This window comes from Macaca fascicularis, chromosome 12 (assembly GCF_037993035.2).
Source record: "Macaca fascicularis isolate 582-1 chromosome 12, T2T-MFA8v1.1".
Lineage (NCBI taxonomy): Eukaryota > Metazoa > Chordata > Mammalia > Primates > Cercopithecidae > Macaca > Macaca fascicularis.
In genome coordinates, this window is record NC_088386.1 from 129,053,113 (window position 1) to 129,069,165 (window position 16,053).

At 48.8% G+C, this 16,053-nt stretch overlaps 1 protein-coding gene across 2 annotated transcripts in view; it reads left to right on the plus strand.

Moving 5' to 3' along the window:
- The window catches only part of INPP5D (inositol polyphosphate-5-phosphatase D), a 153,674-nt gene that overhangs the window by 59,669 nt on the left and 77,952 nt on the right, over positions 1-16,053 (plus strand). Inside the window, exons 3-5 of one of the 2 annotated variants that reach the window (XM_045367920.2) lie at positions 2,671-2,821; positions 6,363-6,534; positions 11,088-11,228. In XM_045367920.2, the coding sequence (XP_045223855.2) occupies positions 2,671-2,821; positions 6,363-6,534; positions 11,088-11,228 (464 nt within the window). Of the gene's footprint in view, positions 1-2,670; positions 2,822-5,435; positions 5,704-6,362; positions 6,535-11,087; positions 11,229-16,053 lie in introns of those variants that run through there. The other variant, XM_045367922.2, reaches the window with a different exon arrangement.

Here is a 16,053-nt window from a genome sequence, read left to right on the forward strand (position 1 = left end):
TGACCTCGCGATCCACCCGTCTCGGCCTCCCAAAGTGCTGGGATTACAGGCTTGAGCCACCGCGCCCGGCCGGATGGCGACTTTTCAACTAATTTTTAAATGACCTCAAAGTTGCCGGGTGTGGGTGTTTCACACCTGTAATCCCAGCACTTTGGAAGGCTGAGGCGAGCAGATCACTTGAGATCAGGAGTTTGAGACCAGCCTGGCCAACATGGTGAAATCCCGTCTCTACTAAAATTACAAAAATTAGCTGGGTGTGGTGGCAGACAACTGTAATCCCAGCTACTTGGGAGGCTGAGGCCAGAGAATCTCTTGAACTCAGGTGGTGGAGGCTGCAGTAAACCAAGACCGTGCCACTGCACTCCAGCCTGGGTGACAGAGTGAGACTCCATCTCAAATAAAATAAAATAAAATAATCTGAAAGTCACTGACATGGTGGCTGTTAGGAGGACACGGTGAATCACAGGCACTTAGCAGTTGCCAGGGGCACTATGTTCCTCCAGACCAGGGAGGCCTCACCCAGAGGGGGTGCCTCTTTGGGGCTCATTCCTGTGCCTACCCACAGCCTGATCCCTTGCTCCTGTTTAGCTGCCCCTGAGGGCAGGGCCTGGCAAGAGGGTAAAGGGTGAGGTAGGGGTCAGGCTGGCTGCTCTGGGACCACCTGGAACTACGGGCTAGAGCCACAGGGCTTACAGAAAAGGGATCTGCCCCAGGACATTTGAATAGCCGAGCACAATTACCCCCAAGGTCCTCTGCTATCAGCAACAGATACGAACCAGGTAGATCATTTACTGAGTTTTGATTAAAAAAAAAAAAACTATAACAAATGAAAAAAATAAAAATAAAAGCAAAGCAATTGCTAGAATTGATTTTTTCCTGTGTTTTTTCAAAAAAAGTTATTCGTGAAGGAAAAAATAAAAATAACTTTCCCACCAAACACACACACAAAGTCTAGAAAAACACATTCTAAACTGTGGAAAATAGCTGTCTTGGGGTTGTGGGATTACAGGTGATTTCTTTCTTTCTTTCTTTCTTTCTTTCTTTCTTTCTTTCTTTCTTTCTTTCTTTCTTTCTTTCTTCTTTCTTTCTTTTTCTTTTTTTTTTTTTTTTTTTTGAGATAGGGTCCCACTCTGTCGCCCAGGCTGGAGTGCAGTGGTGTGATCTTAGCTCACTGCAACCTCCGCCTCCCAGGTTCAAGCGATTCTTCTGCCCCACCCCTCCCTAGTAGCTGAAATTTTAGGTGCGCACCACCAAGCCCAGCTAATTTTTGTATTTTTAGTAGAGATGGGCCTTCACCATGTTGGCCAGACTGGTCTCAAACTCCTGACTTCAAGTGATCTGCCCACCTCAGCCCTCCCAAAGTGCTGGGATTATTGGCATGAGCCATTGCACCCAGACAAATTTCTGATTTTAAAAAAAATCATATTTCTAATTTTGCCATACTATAAATACACTATTTGTATAAAAATACTTTTATTTGGCCGGGCGTGGTGGCTCAAGCCTGTAATCCCAGCACTTTGGGAGGCCGAGATGGGCGGATCACGAGGTCAGGAGATCGAGACCATCCTGGCTAACACGGTGAAACCCCGTCTCTACTAAGAAATACAAAAAATAGCCGGGCGAGGTGGCAGCGCCTGTAGTCCCAGCTACTCGGGAGGCTGAGGCTGGAGAATGGCGTGAACCCGGGAGGCGGAGCTTGCAGTGAGCTGAGATCCGGCCACTGCACTCCAGCCTGGGCTACAGAGCGAGACTCCATCTCAAAAAAAAAAAAAAAAATACTTTTATTTGATTTTATTTATTTTGAGACTGAGTTGCCCAGGCTGGAGTGCAGTGGCGCGATCTCAGCTCACTGCAACCTCCACCTCCCAGGTTCAAGTGATTTTCCTATCTCAGCCTCCCGAGTAGCAGGGATTACAGGCACCCGCCACCACACCCGTCTAATTTTTGTATTCTTTTTTTTTTTTTAGTAGAGATGGGGTTTCATCATGTTGGCCAGGCCGGTCTCAAACTCCTGACCTCAGGTGATCCACCTGCCTTGGCCTCCCAAAGTGCTAGGATTACAGGTGTGAGCCACCGTGCCTGGCCCAAAAATACTTTTAAAAATAAAAGTTTTTTTTTTTTTTGAGACGGAGTCTCACTCTGTCCCCCTTGCTGGAGTGCAGTGGCCGGATCTCAGCTCACTGCAAGCTCCGCCTCCCGGGTTCAGGCCATTCTCCTGCCTCAGCCTCCCGAGTAGCTGGGACTACAGGCGCCCGCCACCTCGCCCGGCTAGTTTTTTTGTATTTTTTAGTAGAGACGGGGTTTCACTGTGTTAGCCAGGATGGTCTCGATCTCCTGACCTCGTGATCCACCCGTCTCGGCCTCCCAAAGTGCTGGGATTACAGGCTTGAGCCACCGCGCCCGGCCAGTTTTTTTTTTTTAAATGGAAAGAAAAACAGATCTTAGGAACGATCCTCTGTGTGCCTTTTGCAGAAGGACCCTTGGCAGCTGCTGGTTGCAGGATGTGAGGTTGTGGGCGTGAGGGCCACACACCCTGTGTAGGAGCCTAGGGCTTTTCCTGGATCACAGTCACTCCCTCTGCCTCACTGGTCTCCGCTGCAGGTGGCCTTTGTGGTTGGGTGACATTCTAGTTGGTTAACATGTGCGTTTGTTTGGGTGTTCTGTCCTCAGGCATCCGAAGGTGTCCCCATGAAGTTCTTTACCAAACTGGACCAGCTCATCGAGTTTTACAAGAAGGAAAACATGGGGCTGGTGACCCATCTGCAATACCCTGTGCCGCTGGAGGAAGAGGACACAGGCGATGACCCTGAGGAGGACACAGGTAGGGAGGGAGGGACAGGACGGCAGGAGGTACTTTTGGGAACTTGCCCTGCACCCACCTTGAGTGCTTGTAGATTAGGTGAGTCCTATTATCAGAGGGAGATTGTTGGCATGGGGTTAAGGACAAGTTAGGAACACAGGCTCTGGGGTCAGGCAGACACGGGTTAAAATTTCTCCTCCCCAGCTTATTAGCTGTGTGACCTTGGGGAAATTACCTGACCTCTCTGAATCACAGACTTCCCTTTAAAGAGACAGTAAAAATAAGGCTGGGCTTGCTGGCTCATGCCTGTAACCCCAGAACTTTGGGAGGCCAAGGTGGGAAGATCGCTTGAGGCCAGGAGTTTGAGACCCTCCTGGGCAACAAAGGCAACCCTGTCTCTGCAAAAAGCGTTTTAAAAAATTTATTCAGGCATGGTGGCTCAGGCCTGTAGTCCTAGCTACTCAGGAGGCGGAGGCAGGAGGATTCCTTGAGTCTAGCAGTTCAAGGTTGCAGTGAGCCGTGATTGCACCACTGCACTCTAGCCTGGGTGACAGAAAGAGACCTTGTCTAAGAAAAAAAAAAAAAGAGAGAGAGAGAGAGAGAGAAAGAGAGAGAGTAAAAAGGCTCCACTTCCTCTGCTTCACTTGACTGGTCTTTAAAAAGACAGAGAGAGAGAGAATAGCAATAGTACCTGCCTCTCACGGTATCCCAAGGATCAAATGAGTTGAGAAATGTAGCACACAGAGCCTGGCACATATTAATAGTAAGCACTCAATAAATGCAGCTATGGTCATTAGTATCATTACAATCTGCTGAATTTCAATGCGAGGAGAGTGAAGGAGAAGACCCTTGCACCTAACTGGGAGGATGAGGAAGGTGTGTCTTTATGTCATCATTAAAAGGGGGTGGGGGAAATATAACCCCTAAAAATATGTTGAAAAAAATGTACAGTCCCAGCTGGGTGCGGTTGCTCATGCTTGTAATCCCAACACTTTGGGAGACTGAGGCGGGTGGATCACGAGGTCAGTAGATCGAGACTATCCTGGTCAACATGGTGAAACCCTGTGTCTACTAAAAATACAAAAATTAGCCAGGTGTGGTGGTACATGCCTGTAGTTCCAGCAGCTTGGGAGGTTGAGGCAGGAAAATCGCTTGAACCCAGGAGGTGGAGGTTGTAGTGAGCCAAGATTGCAGCACTGCACTCCAGCCTGGCAACAGGGAGACTCCGTCTCAAAAAAAAAAAGAAAAAAATTATACAGTCCCTAAAAAGTATGTGAGACTTAGGGTGCCCTTTACACCATAGGGACAAAGACCAATAGAGCAAGAGTCAGATGGAGAAAGTCTTGCAGAGAAGGAGCTTACCTGGGGATGTCCCACTTTTCCCCTCAAAGATTTACTGAGAATATACCTAAGGGAATAGAAATCACTTTGTTACAAAGACACATCTGCGTATGTTCACTGCAGCACTATTTGTAATAACAAAGACATGGAATCAGCCTAAATGCCCATCAGTGGTAGACTGGATAAAGAAAATGGGGTACATGTACACCAAGGAATACTATGCAGCCAGCAAAAAGAACGAGATCATGTCCTTTGCAGGAACATGGATGGAACTGGAGGTCGTTATCCTTAGCAAACAAACACAAGAACAGAAAACCAGACACCACATGTTCTCACTTAAGTAGGAGATAAATGATGAAAACACATGGACACAAAGAAGGGAACAGCGCACACTGGAGCCTTCCTGAAGGTGGTGGGGTGGGAGGAAGGACAGGATCAGAAATAACTATTGGGTACTAGGCTTAATACCAGGATGATGACATAATCTGTACAACAAACCCCATGACGTAAGTTTACCTATGTAATAAACCTGCACAGGTACCCCTGAACTTAAAATACAAGTTAAAAAAAAAAAGAAACAAAACAAAACAAAAGGCTTATTTCCTAAAAGAAAAGCATGAGATACCTAACCGGGCCCCTCAGTTGCCCAGGGCTCTTCCTGAATTCCAGCAGGTGGAGACTGCCAGGTCCCCCAGGCTCTCCCCCAAGAGAGGAAAGATTCCTCCAGATGTACTGAGACCCTTGCCTGGCTCCTGCCTGTTCTGGGGGCTTGCTGCAGGCATCCTTTCTCTCCCTCACCTGTGGGCTGGCTTGTGGGCCACCAGGGCCCCCTGCTTCCTCCCACCCTCATGGAAACGCCCTTTTCATGGTTGTGCAGCTCTTCATTTCCAAAAGGACCGCAGCTCCATGGAGGCTGAAGGGGTCCTAGGCAGGCCCTGTCCCTTCTGGCCTCCCTGGTCTGAGTGAGCGCTGCCCTCTGGAATCAGGAAGGTCAGGCTGTGGAAGAGCTAGGGCTGACCTGTCCCATTGTGAGCCCAAGGTCACTCACCAGCACCGCGCCCTGGCCGCACCTGCCCCAGCTGCCCCCAGGCGCCCAGGGCCATGCTGAGAAGCTGTCCTGCAGAAACGTCCTCCACACTAACCACCCTCACTCCCTTCGGGCCACCCACCCCAGCTAGTTGGGCCCCTCTGGGCATGGCTGTCTGGAGGAAGATCCCGACAAGTTTCTGTGAGGGCCGAAAAAAGAACCTCAGTCTCATGACTGCTGGCTTCACTTCCCCAAACGAGGTCGCCCAGTCGTCGGCTTGAACCAGAGCAATGCTACATGAGGCACCCGCAGTCCAAGAGGTCTGCTTGGGCCCAGGGCACTGTCAGACCGTGGAGCTCAAAGCAGACTCCTAGTTCTCTTCAGAACCCCAGAGAGAGGAAGTGAAGGGCCCGTTCTCTAAAGAGGAGGTCCCCCGGGGCCCACTGTGGTTGGGCCAGGGGCAGCTGCTATGTGTGGGAAGAGGCTCAGACAGAGCTCTGGACCTGAGGGACTCAGCGACCTTTATCCATTCGTGGTATGTACAGGATGAACCTTCTCCTAAAGGGGATGGGTGGGCTCCCACTACCAGGCCAAGTTCAAGTCATTTGTTGAATGTCTCTGAGTGAAGGGCACCCCCTTGCTTTCTTTTGTGTGTTTCTGAGGGTCTGGGGGAGGAGAGAAGGAAGGGCAGAGGCTGTAGAGAGGGGACCAGGGAGAGAGGGAGAGGGGCAGTGTGGCTAGGCCTGCCTGCCTCCTTACCCCTGGTTCCCTCCTGTGGTTTTGGCCTATTCTGGGAACTAGGCCTCTGCCCAGTCCAGGACTCAGCCATCATGAGGCACCTGTCTCAGCCCCTGAAAGCCTGAGAGCCAGACCCATCCTGCTCACCTGCCTGCCACTGCTGGCTTAGTCTGCCCAAGGTCAGCAGCGCTGCAGGCCTTTCAGGCCCTCCAATGGAGCAGGGCCTTCTGGCCCCAGCAGGTGTTTGCTGATGGCCAAGGTGGGGCAGACACTGTGCTAGCCAGGGCCCTGTGGCAAGAGGCTCTCCCTCCAGGAGGGAGTCAGTGAGGGACGTGGGGACGCAGAAGGAGATCGATAACCTGGGTGTCGCGGCCTGGACCCCGTGGGGCTGCGGTGAAGGCCAGGTTGCATGCACAGTGTCCTCACCAATGGCCTTCCCGCTGTTCTCTCCGGTAGAAAGTATCGTGTCTCCCCCCGAGCTGCCCCCGAGAAACATCCCTCCGTCTGCTGGCTCCTGTGAGGCCAAGGAGGTTCCTCTTTCAAACGAGAATCCCCGAGCGACCGAGACCAGCCGGCCGAGCCTCTCCGAAACGTTGTTCCAGCGACTGCAAAGCATGGACACCAGTGGGTGAGTCCCCACTCAAGTCCAGCCGGGGCTTCATCTGCAGTGAGCCCAGCCAGGGCCGGGCTGGATGGCTCGGGTTTGGATCCTAGTTATGGGCCTGGTGACCAGAGGGAGGTGGGAAAGTCTTCGGAGAGGGGTGCTTGTCAGCTTGCACCTCAGAGGCCTTTGCACCATCGGCTTCAAGAAGGCCAGGGGCGTGGGCCTTAACCGGAAAAGCGCTCCACGGGGGTGGGGGAGCATTGTATCTCCAGGCACAGCCCGGCATAGTATAGGCACTCACTGGATATGTGCTACATTAATTAATAAGTTAGCACCCGGTAATCTCCATGCCTTACTAAATGTAACTTTGTTTTGTTTCTTTGTGAGAAGCGCTCCCCTGCCCTCCAAAGAAATCCTAATGACAGGGCTGAAGCCGCATTTCCAACTTGAAGGATCCATCTGAGGCTGCCAGGGCTGCCCTCCTACTCTCTCACTTGGCAAAATATGAAGTAGATGCCGATGGGACACATATGCCACCGGGTTGCTAAGATACTTGGCGTGTTCCTATTTCCACCTGGACATACCCATTGGTTCTTCCCTGGGGTCTCCAGGCTGAGTTCTGTGCACACTCCTTGAATTATTTGTGCTGTTTATCAAATAGCCAAATATCCAGTGTTGCCACTATGTTGATTATCTCAATATATGTGTCTAAATAACAGATGTTTAAAAGTATTCCACATAGGCTGGGCACGGTGGCTCATTCCTATAATCCCAGCACTTTGGGAGGCCGAGGTGGACGGATCACCTGAGTCCAGGAGCTCAAGACCAGACTGACCAACATGGCAAAACCCCTTCTCCACTAAAAATACAAAAATTAGCTCGGCATGGTGGCGGGCACCTATAGTCCCAGCTATTCCGGGGGCTGAGGCAGGAGAATAGCTTGAACCTGGGAGGCGGAGGTTGCAGTGAACCGAGATAGCACCACTGCACTCCAGCCTGGGCAACAAGAGAAAAACTGCGTCAAAAAAAAAAAAAAAAATTCCACATAGAGCCCATTGTTTAATTCCCCAGGGTTTCCATTTCTTCCCAGGTTTGGATGCTGAATGCAGTAAACTGCATGGGGAAGAGTCGGGGACGCCCCATGGTTCCACCTGCTGACCTCTCCTCCTAAGGCTCCTACACCTCCTGCCAACTCCATATCCTAATCAGCCCCTCCACCCTGGTTATGGGCTTCTGCCTCAGTGGGGCCAGCAGAGGCGTGAAGCGGAGCTTCCAGGCAGCCTTCCAGGAGGAGTTAGGGTCGGGGCGTGGGCTGAGGCTCAGGGGCAGAGGGGCCTGCTTTATCTATCTTAGCTTCTCATGGCAGTGGAATCTTCCTAAAACTTCTCTCTAGAGATGGGAATGAGTGAAGGAGCCATGTGCAGAGACCAAGGAAAGCGGCAACCCAGAGCCGCCCTCCATTCTCAGGGTCAAGGAAAACTGGGACTCCACACTGTGTTTTAAAATCAGTCTATTTCGCTTGTCAAGTTGCTTTGCACATAGAGGATTGCCTTTTGATTATTTTTCTTTAAATGACAACTTGCACAGTCTTTCCTGCAAGTTAATTAGCTCTCATCAGTTAGGTCTTAGTTAATAGGTTAATTATCACGTTTCGAAGTAAAATTAGCCTTCTCAAATAAACATAGTTTACATCTTTATGTCAACACTTTTCTACAACAAACTTTTGTTATTTGAGACGGAGTTTTGCTCTTATCCACCAGGCTGGATTGCAATGGCACAATCTCAGCTCTCCGCAAACTCCGGCTCCCGGAATCAAGTGATTCTCCTGCTTCAGCCTCCCGAGTAGCTGGGATTACAGCCATGTGCCACCACAACCGCTAATTTTGTATTTTTGGTAGAGATGGGGTTTCTCCATGCTGGTCAGGCTAGTCTCGAACTCCCAGCCTGAGGTGATCTGCCCTCCTCGACCTCCCAAAGTGCTGGGATTATAGGCGTGAGCCACTGTGCCCGGCCTACAACAAACATTTTAACAAATAGAACTGCCTGTAGTACAGACTCATGGTATCAAAGTTACAAGGCAATAGTCATTAGAGCTGTTAAGATACATATTTTAATACAGGGGTCACCAACCCTGGCCTGTTAGGAACTGGGTGGCAGCTGGAGGTGAGCGGCGGGCGAGCGAGTATTACCACCTGAGCTCCGCCTCCTGTCAGATCAGCGGTGCCATTAGATTCTCATACGAGTGTGAACCCGACTGTGAACTGTGCATGTGAGGGATCTAGGTTGCACAACCCTTAGGAGAATCTAACTAATGCCTGATGATCTGAGATGGAGCAGTTTCCTCCCAAAACCATCCCCCCACCATCCGTCTGTGGAATAATTGTCTTCCACAAAACCGGTCCCTTGTGCCAAAAAGGTTGGGGACTACTGTTTTAATACTATAGAAGAGATGTTTGTTCCTTTTAGTAAACAGACTCAGGCAGACACTGGATTTCTATGATGTCAAGACCCAGAATAAATACAGATGAACTTAAATGTAAATGTTCTTCTCAATCTAACAAGTCAAATGGGTAAGCCAGTCCTGTTCGGTATTTTTTTTTTTTTTTTTTTTTTTTTTTGAGACAGAGTCTCACTCTGTCACTCAAGCCGGAGCACAGTGCAGTGAACTGGGCTCACTGCAACCTCTACCTCCCGGGTTCAAGCAATCCTTCTGCCTCAGCCTCCTGAGTAGCTGGGACTACAAATGCATGCCACCACACCCAGCTAATTTTTGTATTTTAGTAGAGACAGGGTTTCACCATGTTGGCCAGGCTGGCCTTGAGCTCCTGACCTCAGGTGGTCTGCCCACCTCTGCCTCCCAAAGTGCTGGGATTATAGGCATGAACCATCATGCCTGGCAATTCCTGTCCAATCTTAAGAGCAACGGCTTTTCATTCTTTCACAGATCCCACAGGAAAATCCTTGTGTCCTTTAGTTTCAACTTGATTACATATCAAGCCTGGAACAAAAATCTTTAAGGCGGCGGGGTGGGGTGGCTCACACCTGTAATCCTAGCACTTTGGGAGGCCAAGGTGGGTGGATCACCTGAGGTCAGCCTAGCCAACATGGTAAAACCCCTCATCTACTAAAAATACAAACATTAGCTAGGTCTGGTGGTGCACGCCTGTGTTGCCAGCTACCCAGGAGGCTGAGGCAGGAGAATCGCTTGAACTCGGGAGGTGGAGGTTGCAGTTAACTGAGATCTTGCCATTGCACTCCAGCCTGGGTGACAGGGTGAGACTCTGTCTCAAAAAAAAAAAAAAAAAAATTAAGGCTTGTAATAATTTTTTTTACACACAGGTAATTAACATGCTTAAGCCTCAGTTTTCTGATTTGTGAAACAGGAATAATTAGTAATAATATCTGAGTCATAAAATTGATTTGTGGGTTAATGGAGAAAATGAGCGTAAAGTGCTTAGCGTAGTGTCTGACATGTTGTGTTCAGGAAATACTTGCTATGATTACAATTTCCATCATTATGGGAACAAACACTCAAGCGTTACCCAGAACAAAAGGTGCTGGAAGATAGAATGCAGAGGGCTGATCCGACTTTAGTGGGTGCCCCTCGTGGGACTGACCTGGGCTCTCTGCCTGTGCCTCTGCCACCAGGGTTGATCTGCACAGTAAACAAACCCTGCCTTCAACCCCATTCACTCTGTACACTGAAGCGTTGGAGCAGATTCGACACAGCAAAGTCGGCCACTTGCACTACCTCATTCCGTATCCCCAGCCCCATCACTAATCACTCAGACTCCCCCACAGAGCCTGGGATGACTCCAGACCCTCCAAACACAGTGCCTTAGGTAGCCTTTGGCTGTGAGATTGCAGAGTGCATGTGAGCTAAAGCCATTTGCTATCTCTAGATCCCATCATCCTTCCAGCCCTCAGATCCTATCTTTAGAAGTAGGTAAGATAGGTAAACAGTTCCACTATACACTTTCCAAAGCTTTTGGCCTCTTTTTTTTTTTTTTTTTTGGAGACAGTGTCTCACTCTGTCACTCAGGCTGGAGCGGCGCGATCTTGCCTCACTGCAACCTCTGCCTTCCAGGTTCAAATGATTCTCCTGTCTCAGGCTCCCAAGTAGCTGAGATTACAGGTGCCCACCATCACACCCGGCTAATTTTTGTATTTTTAGTAGACACAGGGTTTCCCCGTGTTGGCCAGGCTGGTCTTGAACTCCTAACCTCAGGTGATCTGCCTGCCTTGGCCTCCCAAAATGCTAGGATTACAGGCGTGAGCCACTGGGCCCAGCCTTGGTCTCCTTTTTAAGGTATAACCATTTCCCAGACCCCCAGCCAGAACCACTTCCTCCCAGCAGCACCCAAAGGAGCTCATTGAGAGGCACCTTTCCTGCTGGGCCACTTTTTCTTGTTCTGACCATGGGAACCTTCGTCCAGGTTTGCAAACGTTCTCCTGAAGGACCGTGTCCCCTTGGAGGCTCTGAGGAAGAGGATTTGTTATTGTTGTTGCTGTTCCCACTGGTGATGGGGGCTAAAAGAAACAGGCAAGCATGGTTTGTTTCTTTTTTCTTTTTTTAGGCTTCCAGAAGAGCATCTTAAGGCCATCCAAGATTATTTAAGCACTCAGCTCGCCCTGGACTCTGAATTTGTGAAGACGGGGTCCAGCAGTCTTCCTCACCTGAAGAAACTGACCACACTGCTCTGCAAGGAGCTCTATGGGTAATGGCTGGCCCACGGGGGCGGGCAGGTGGGACCGGCCAGCAGGCAAGAGAAACAGCTCATGAGAGCGACCTCTGCCTCTGCCTGGCTGAACAAATGCCTCTGCCGCACTCACAATAATTGAGTGGTGAGCACAGCTTAGAAATCTCTGTGGTTGTTTGGAGGTCTTGTTATCACGGAATTTGAACAGTAGCTTGTGTGTGCTGCAGCTTTTTGAAACTAAAGTTAATTGGAGGCCAGTTGCTCTGGGAAGCGGATGGGGTGGGAGGACATGGCCAGCCCTTTCTCACTTGCACAGGATCTGGCTCTTAAGATTTTTGCTGCTGCTCTTGCTATTTGCTGCAGCCGTTACACCTGACAAGCACAGAAAGGCACTGAAAGGAAATAAATTAAAGTCAGTCTATTTTCTGCGTGGGTTGTTATAGCCCAAGATTTCCAGTGATGTCAATTTTTCAAAGCGAGATGATTCACCAAAACTTCAATTTTCTGATATCCAATCCATTGAATGACCAACTGGTAAAGGTTCTGATTTCTTTTAGATTCTTTTGGTTTTACATTTTAAAATTTAATTGATGAGCCGGGCGCGGTGGCTCATGCCTGTAATCCCAGCACTTTGGGAGGCTGAGGCGGGCGGATCATGAGGTCAGGAGATCAAGACCATCCTGGCTAGGATTGGCTAACATGGTAAAATCCCGTCTCTACTAAAAATACAAAAAACTAGCCGGGCGTGGTGGCGGGCGCCTGTAGTCTCAGCTACTTGGGAGGCTGAGGCGGGAGAATGGCGTGAACCCGGGAGGCGGAGCTTGCAGTGAGCTGAGATCACGCCACTGCACTCCAGCCTGGGAGACACAGCGAGACTCCATCTCAAAAAAAAAAAAATACAAAAATACAAAAAATTAGACGGGCATGGTGGCAGGTGCCTGTAGTCCCAGCTTCTTGGGAGGCTGAGGCAGAAGAATCGTGTGAACTCGGGAACCAGAGCTTGCAGTGAGCCGAGATTGTGCCACTGCTCTCCAGCATGGGCGACAGAACAAGACTCCCTCTCAGGAAAAAAAAAAAAATTAATTGACGAAAGTTAATTACGTTTTAATTGTTAAAAGTGCAAAAGTAAGGCTAATATGCCGTCCAAAGAATTGACAAAGAGTATTTTAAATGCCAAAAGCTTGAAAGAGAAAAAAAAAAAAACATTCCAGAGCATCTGAACAAAGTCACAGGGAGCCAAAACAATCCCATCACAAATGAAAGGTCAGGTTGGGTGTGGTGGCTCATGCCTGTAATCCCAACACTTTGGGAGGCCGAGGCGGGTGGATCACCTGAGGTCAGGAGTTTGAGACCAGCCTGGCCAACATGGTGAAACCCTGTCTCTAATTAAAAAAAAGAAAAAAAAAATTCGCTGGGCGTGGTAGCGCACACCTGTGATGCCAGCTACTCTGGCGGCTGAGGCAGGAGAATCACTTGAACCTGGGAGGCTGAGGTTGCGGTGAGCCAAGATCTCGCCACTGCACTCTAGCCTCGGTAACAGAGCAAGACTCCGTCTCAAGTAAACAAAGAAACAAACAAAAAAATGAAAGGTCAACATTTTGGTTAGAAAAATGGGATTTCATACTGGCAACGGTTTTTTAGTCTGTGCTGTTTTGTGTTTCATTACACATACAGAAGTTTCAAGATTCCTTTGTCGATTTCTCTGGGGCTATATCAATCTTAGCTTAGTTAGTATGCAGAAAAGAACCTTTTATCATCAGTAATCCAATTCAACTTTCCTTTTAAAGGCTTTTAAAAGCACAATCAGTACATTTGGTAAATTTAACAAATAATTTCTTTGACAAATTGAGCACTCACCAAATTGGCCAGTTGGGCTTCATTTCAATGAATTGGCTTTCAGCTAATGCAGCTGTAGCTAATTGGACCTGCAGCTATCATTTCATAGATTTCCATGGAGGCATTTTGTTCCATTTGATGCTGTTGTTATGAATCACTTTATCGCTAGGGGAAAACACACACACACGGCACTTTCTCTTTGTAAAACACCATTTCACGATGGCTGATAACAGGCTCTTCGTTCTGCTTCGATGGAGATTTTGTTCTTCCCTGCTTCCTTGTGGAGAAAGAGATATATTTTAAGTCTCTCCACGAGGCTTCCCTCAGACTTCCCCAGACACTTCTGCACGTTGTTAGGTTTCCCTAACACCTCACTGCTCCCTGGACTTCCCAGGAGCCAAGTCACCTCATCACTACGGCGGCGGCAGCTTCCCCAACTTGCCTTCTTCTCAGGTACGTGGTGCCGATGGAGAGAACTTCCTTCATCTTCTAGCCGCTCCATGACTCTGTTCAGAATTAAAGACACTGTCATGCTCTAAATTTCCCTTGCGCACTTGTCTTTGCTTTCATCGGTAAAGCGACTGTCAGGCTTGGAGACTTCATCAGCCTTGGAATTTTAGGAAATCGTAGAAAGGAACAAAATGATACTTCCCATTTCTCCTCCCAGAATCCCTGCAGATTCTCATCCCTGAAATTGTAAACCTGTAATTTTCAAACCGCTTTGATTGGAATCGGTCTTCATTCATCCGTTCATTGAACAAACATGTATTGGAGGCCTCCTCTGAGCCCTGTTCTGGGTGCTGGGATGTAGCAACAGACACAATGCACAAGGCTCTCGCTCTTGTAGGCCTTTTTGGATCTAACGTCTCAGCGTCTCAGTAAGGAGCACAACAGTAGATTAAGGATCCATATGAACAAGATTTTTTTTTTTTTTTTTTTTTTTTTTTTTTGAGACAGAATCTTGCTCTGTCACCCAGGCTGGAGTGCCGTGGTGAGATCTCAGCTCACAGCAGCCTCAACTTCCTGGGCTCAAGTGAGCCTCCCACCTCTCAGCCCCTATCCTGAGTCCTCCCACTCACTTGCTTCCCCTGACCCCAACTGAGAAGCTGGGACTACAGGTGTGTGCCACCATACCCAACTAATTGTTGTGTTTTTTGTAGAGATGGGGTTTTGCCTTGTTGCCCAGGCTTCTCTCCATTTCCTAGGCTCAAGCAATCTGCCTTCCTTGGCCTCCCAAAGTGCTGCGATTACAGGCATGAGCCACCATGCCCAGTTCAAATTTACTAAAACAATAATTTTAGTAAACGTCATGATAAGATAAAACAGGATGAGGTGAGGAAGAGACATTGGGTGGGAGAGTGCCAGCTTCCTTTGGAGGTGAGGGAGGTGACAGAACTGGGATCTTGGTGGCAGGAGGGAGCTAGCCACCCAGTGATTTGGCAGAGGGACATTAAGTACAAAGTACAAAGTACAAAGGTCCTGAGGCAGGAATGAAGACAGCCTGCTCAAGGAATAGGAAGTCCGTGTGGCAAGTCAGTGTTAGGAACTTACCTACCACAAGAGGTCGGGGAGAAGCTGGTGTAACATGGCCAGAGTCATCAAGTAAAAGCACAGGCTGCCCAGAGAGGTGGAATTTTAGGTGAACAGCAACTTCTTTAGTATAAGTATATACCATGTAATATTGGGATATACTCATGCTAATAGATTATTCATTGTTTATCTGAAATTCAAATTTCACTGGATGTCCTGTGTTTTACCTGGTCACTGTAGGCAGGAGCCACATCACACAAGGCCTTATGAGGCCCTGTAGAGTTTGTGCAGGGCTATGCCATGATCTGATTTCGAGTGGTGGAGGATGAATCCTAGGAGGCCCTGCCCAAAGCAGGACCAACTGGGAGTGGCTGTGGTTGTCCAAGTGAGACGGGATGGCAGTCCATGAGGAAGGCGGCTAGCAGGGGCAGGGGTCTGTGTCTGTTTTGCTTCCTGCTGAGTCTCACATTATACACAGGCTCCAGCACATGTAGCTCAACAGATATTAGGTAAATGACCCAATGGTTAGGGGCATGCAGATGCTGAGAACTGGTATGACCTGGGACATGTGTGCATGGCAGAGGTGTCAGACCTGCCGCCTGATTGGATGTGGGGTGAAGGGAAGATGAATCTAGGGTGATCCCTGGGTTCCCAGTGTGAGTGGCTGAGTGGATGCTGATGCCAGTTCCTGGGATGGGGAAAGTCAAGAAGGAGGAGGAAGGAGAGGTTGGTGGGAGGAGAGTTCTGGGCTACATTTGACTTGAGGGGCCATGAGGCATCCGAGTGGAGTCACCAACCATGGAGCTAGTGCTAAGAAGCTAGGATGTGGGGGATGCATTTGGGGAATCATGGGGGATCCTTTTGGGGAATCATGGGAGATGCATTTGGGGAATCACTGAAAGCTGGGGGTAAGGTCACTGCAGGTGAGAGTGTGGACAAAGGAGAATAGGGCCAGGCTCAAGATTTAGAGGAGGGACGGAGAAGGAGGAGCTGGGAGGGGGTTGAGAATGGCATCAATGATGTCCAGGTCTATTTGCTCAGACCTAAGTATGAATGAGAAGGACGTTGAGCACTGAGGAGTGAGGAGAAGTGCCGAAGCCTCCTCTGCAGAAATGTCATGATAATGTCCCTGCGAGGCTCTGGTGTAAAGATCTCTTTGCAGTACAAAGCATCAGGCAAGATTTATAACCCCAGGTTAGGTTTCCTAGAGCCGGACAGAAACTTTTCCAGAGAGAGAGAATAAGGAACCAGAGACTGGAAATATTTGGTAACTCCTGAAATGCAGACACGGAAAGGATTGCAAGTGGAATTTTAAAATAAAAGATCAACGGTCTGAATATCAATACAATATCTATTACATGAGAGCAGGATAAGATCTTTAATAAACCAAAACCAAAAATACTTCATTACCATTATAACTGTTTCACTGGAGGCCATAAAATAAGCCCATAGTTTTCCAATCAAATTTCAAAAATTA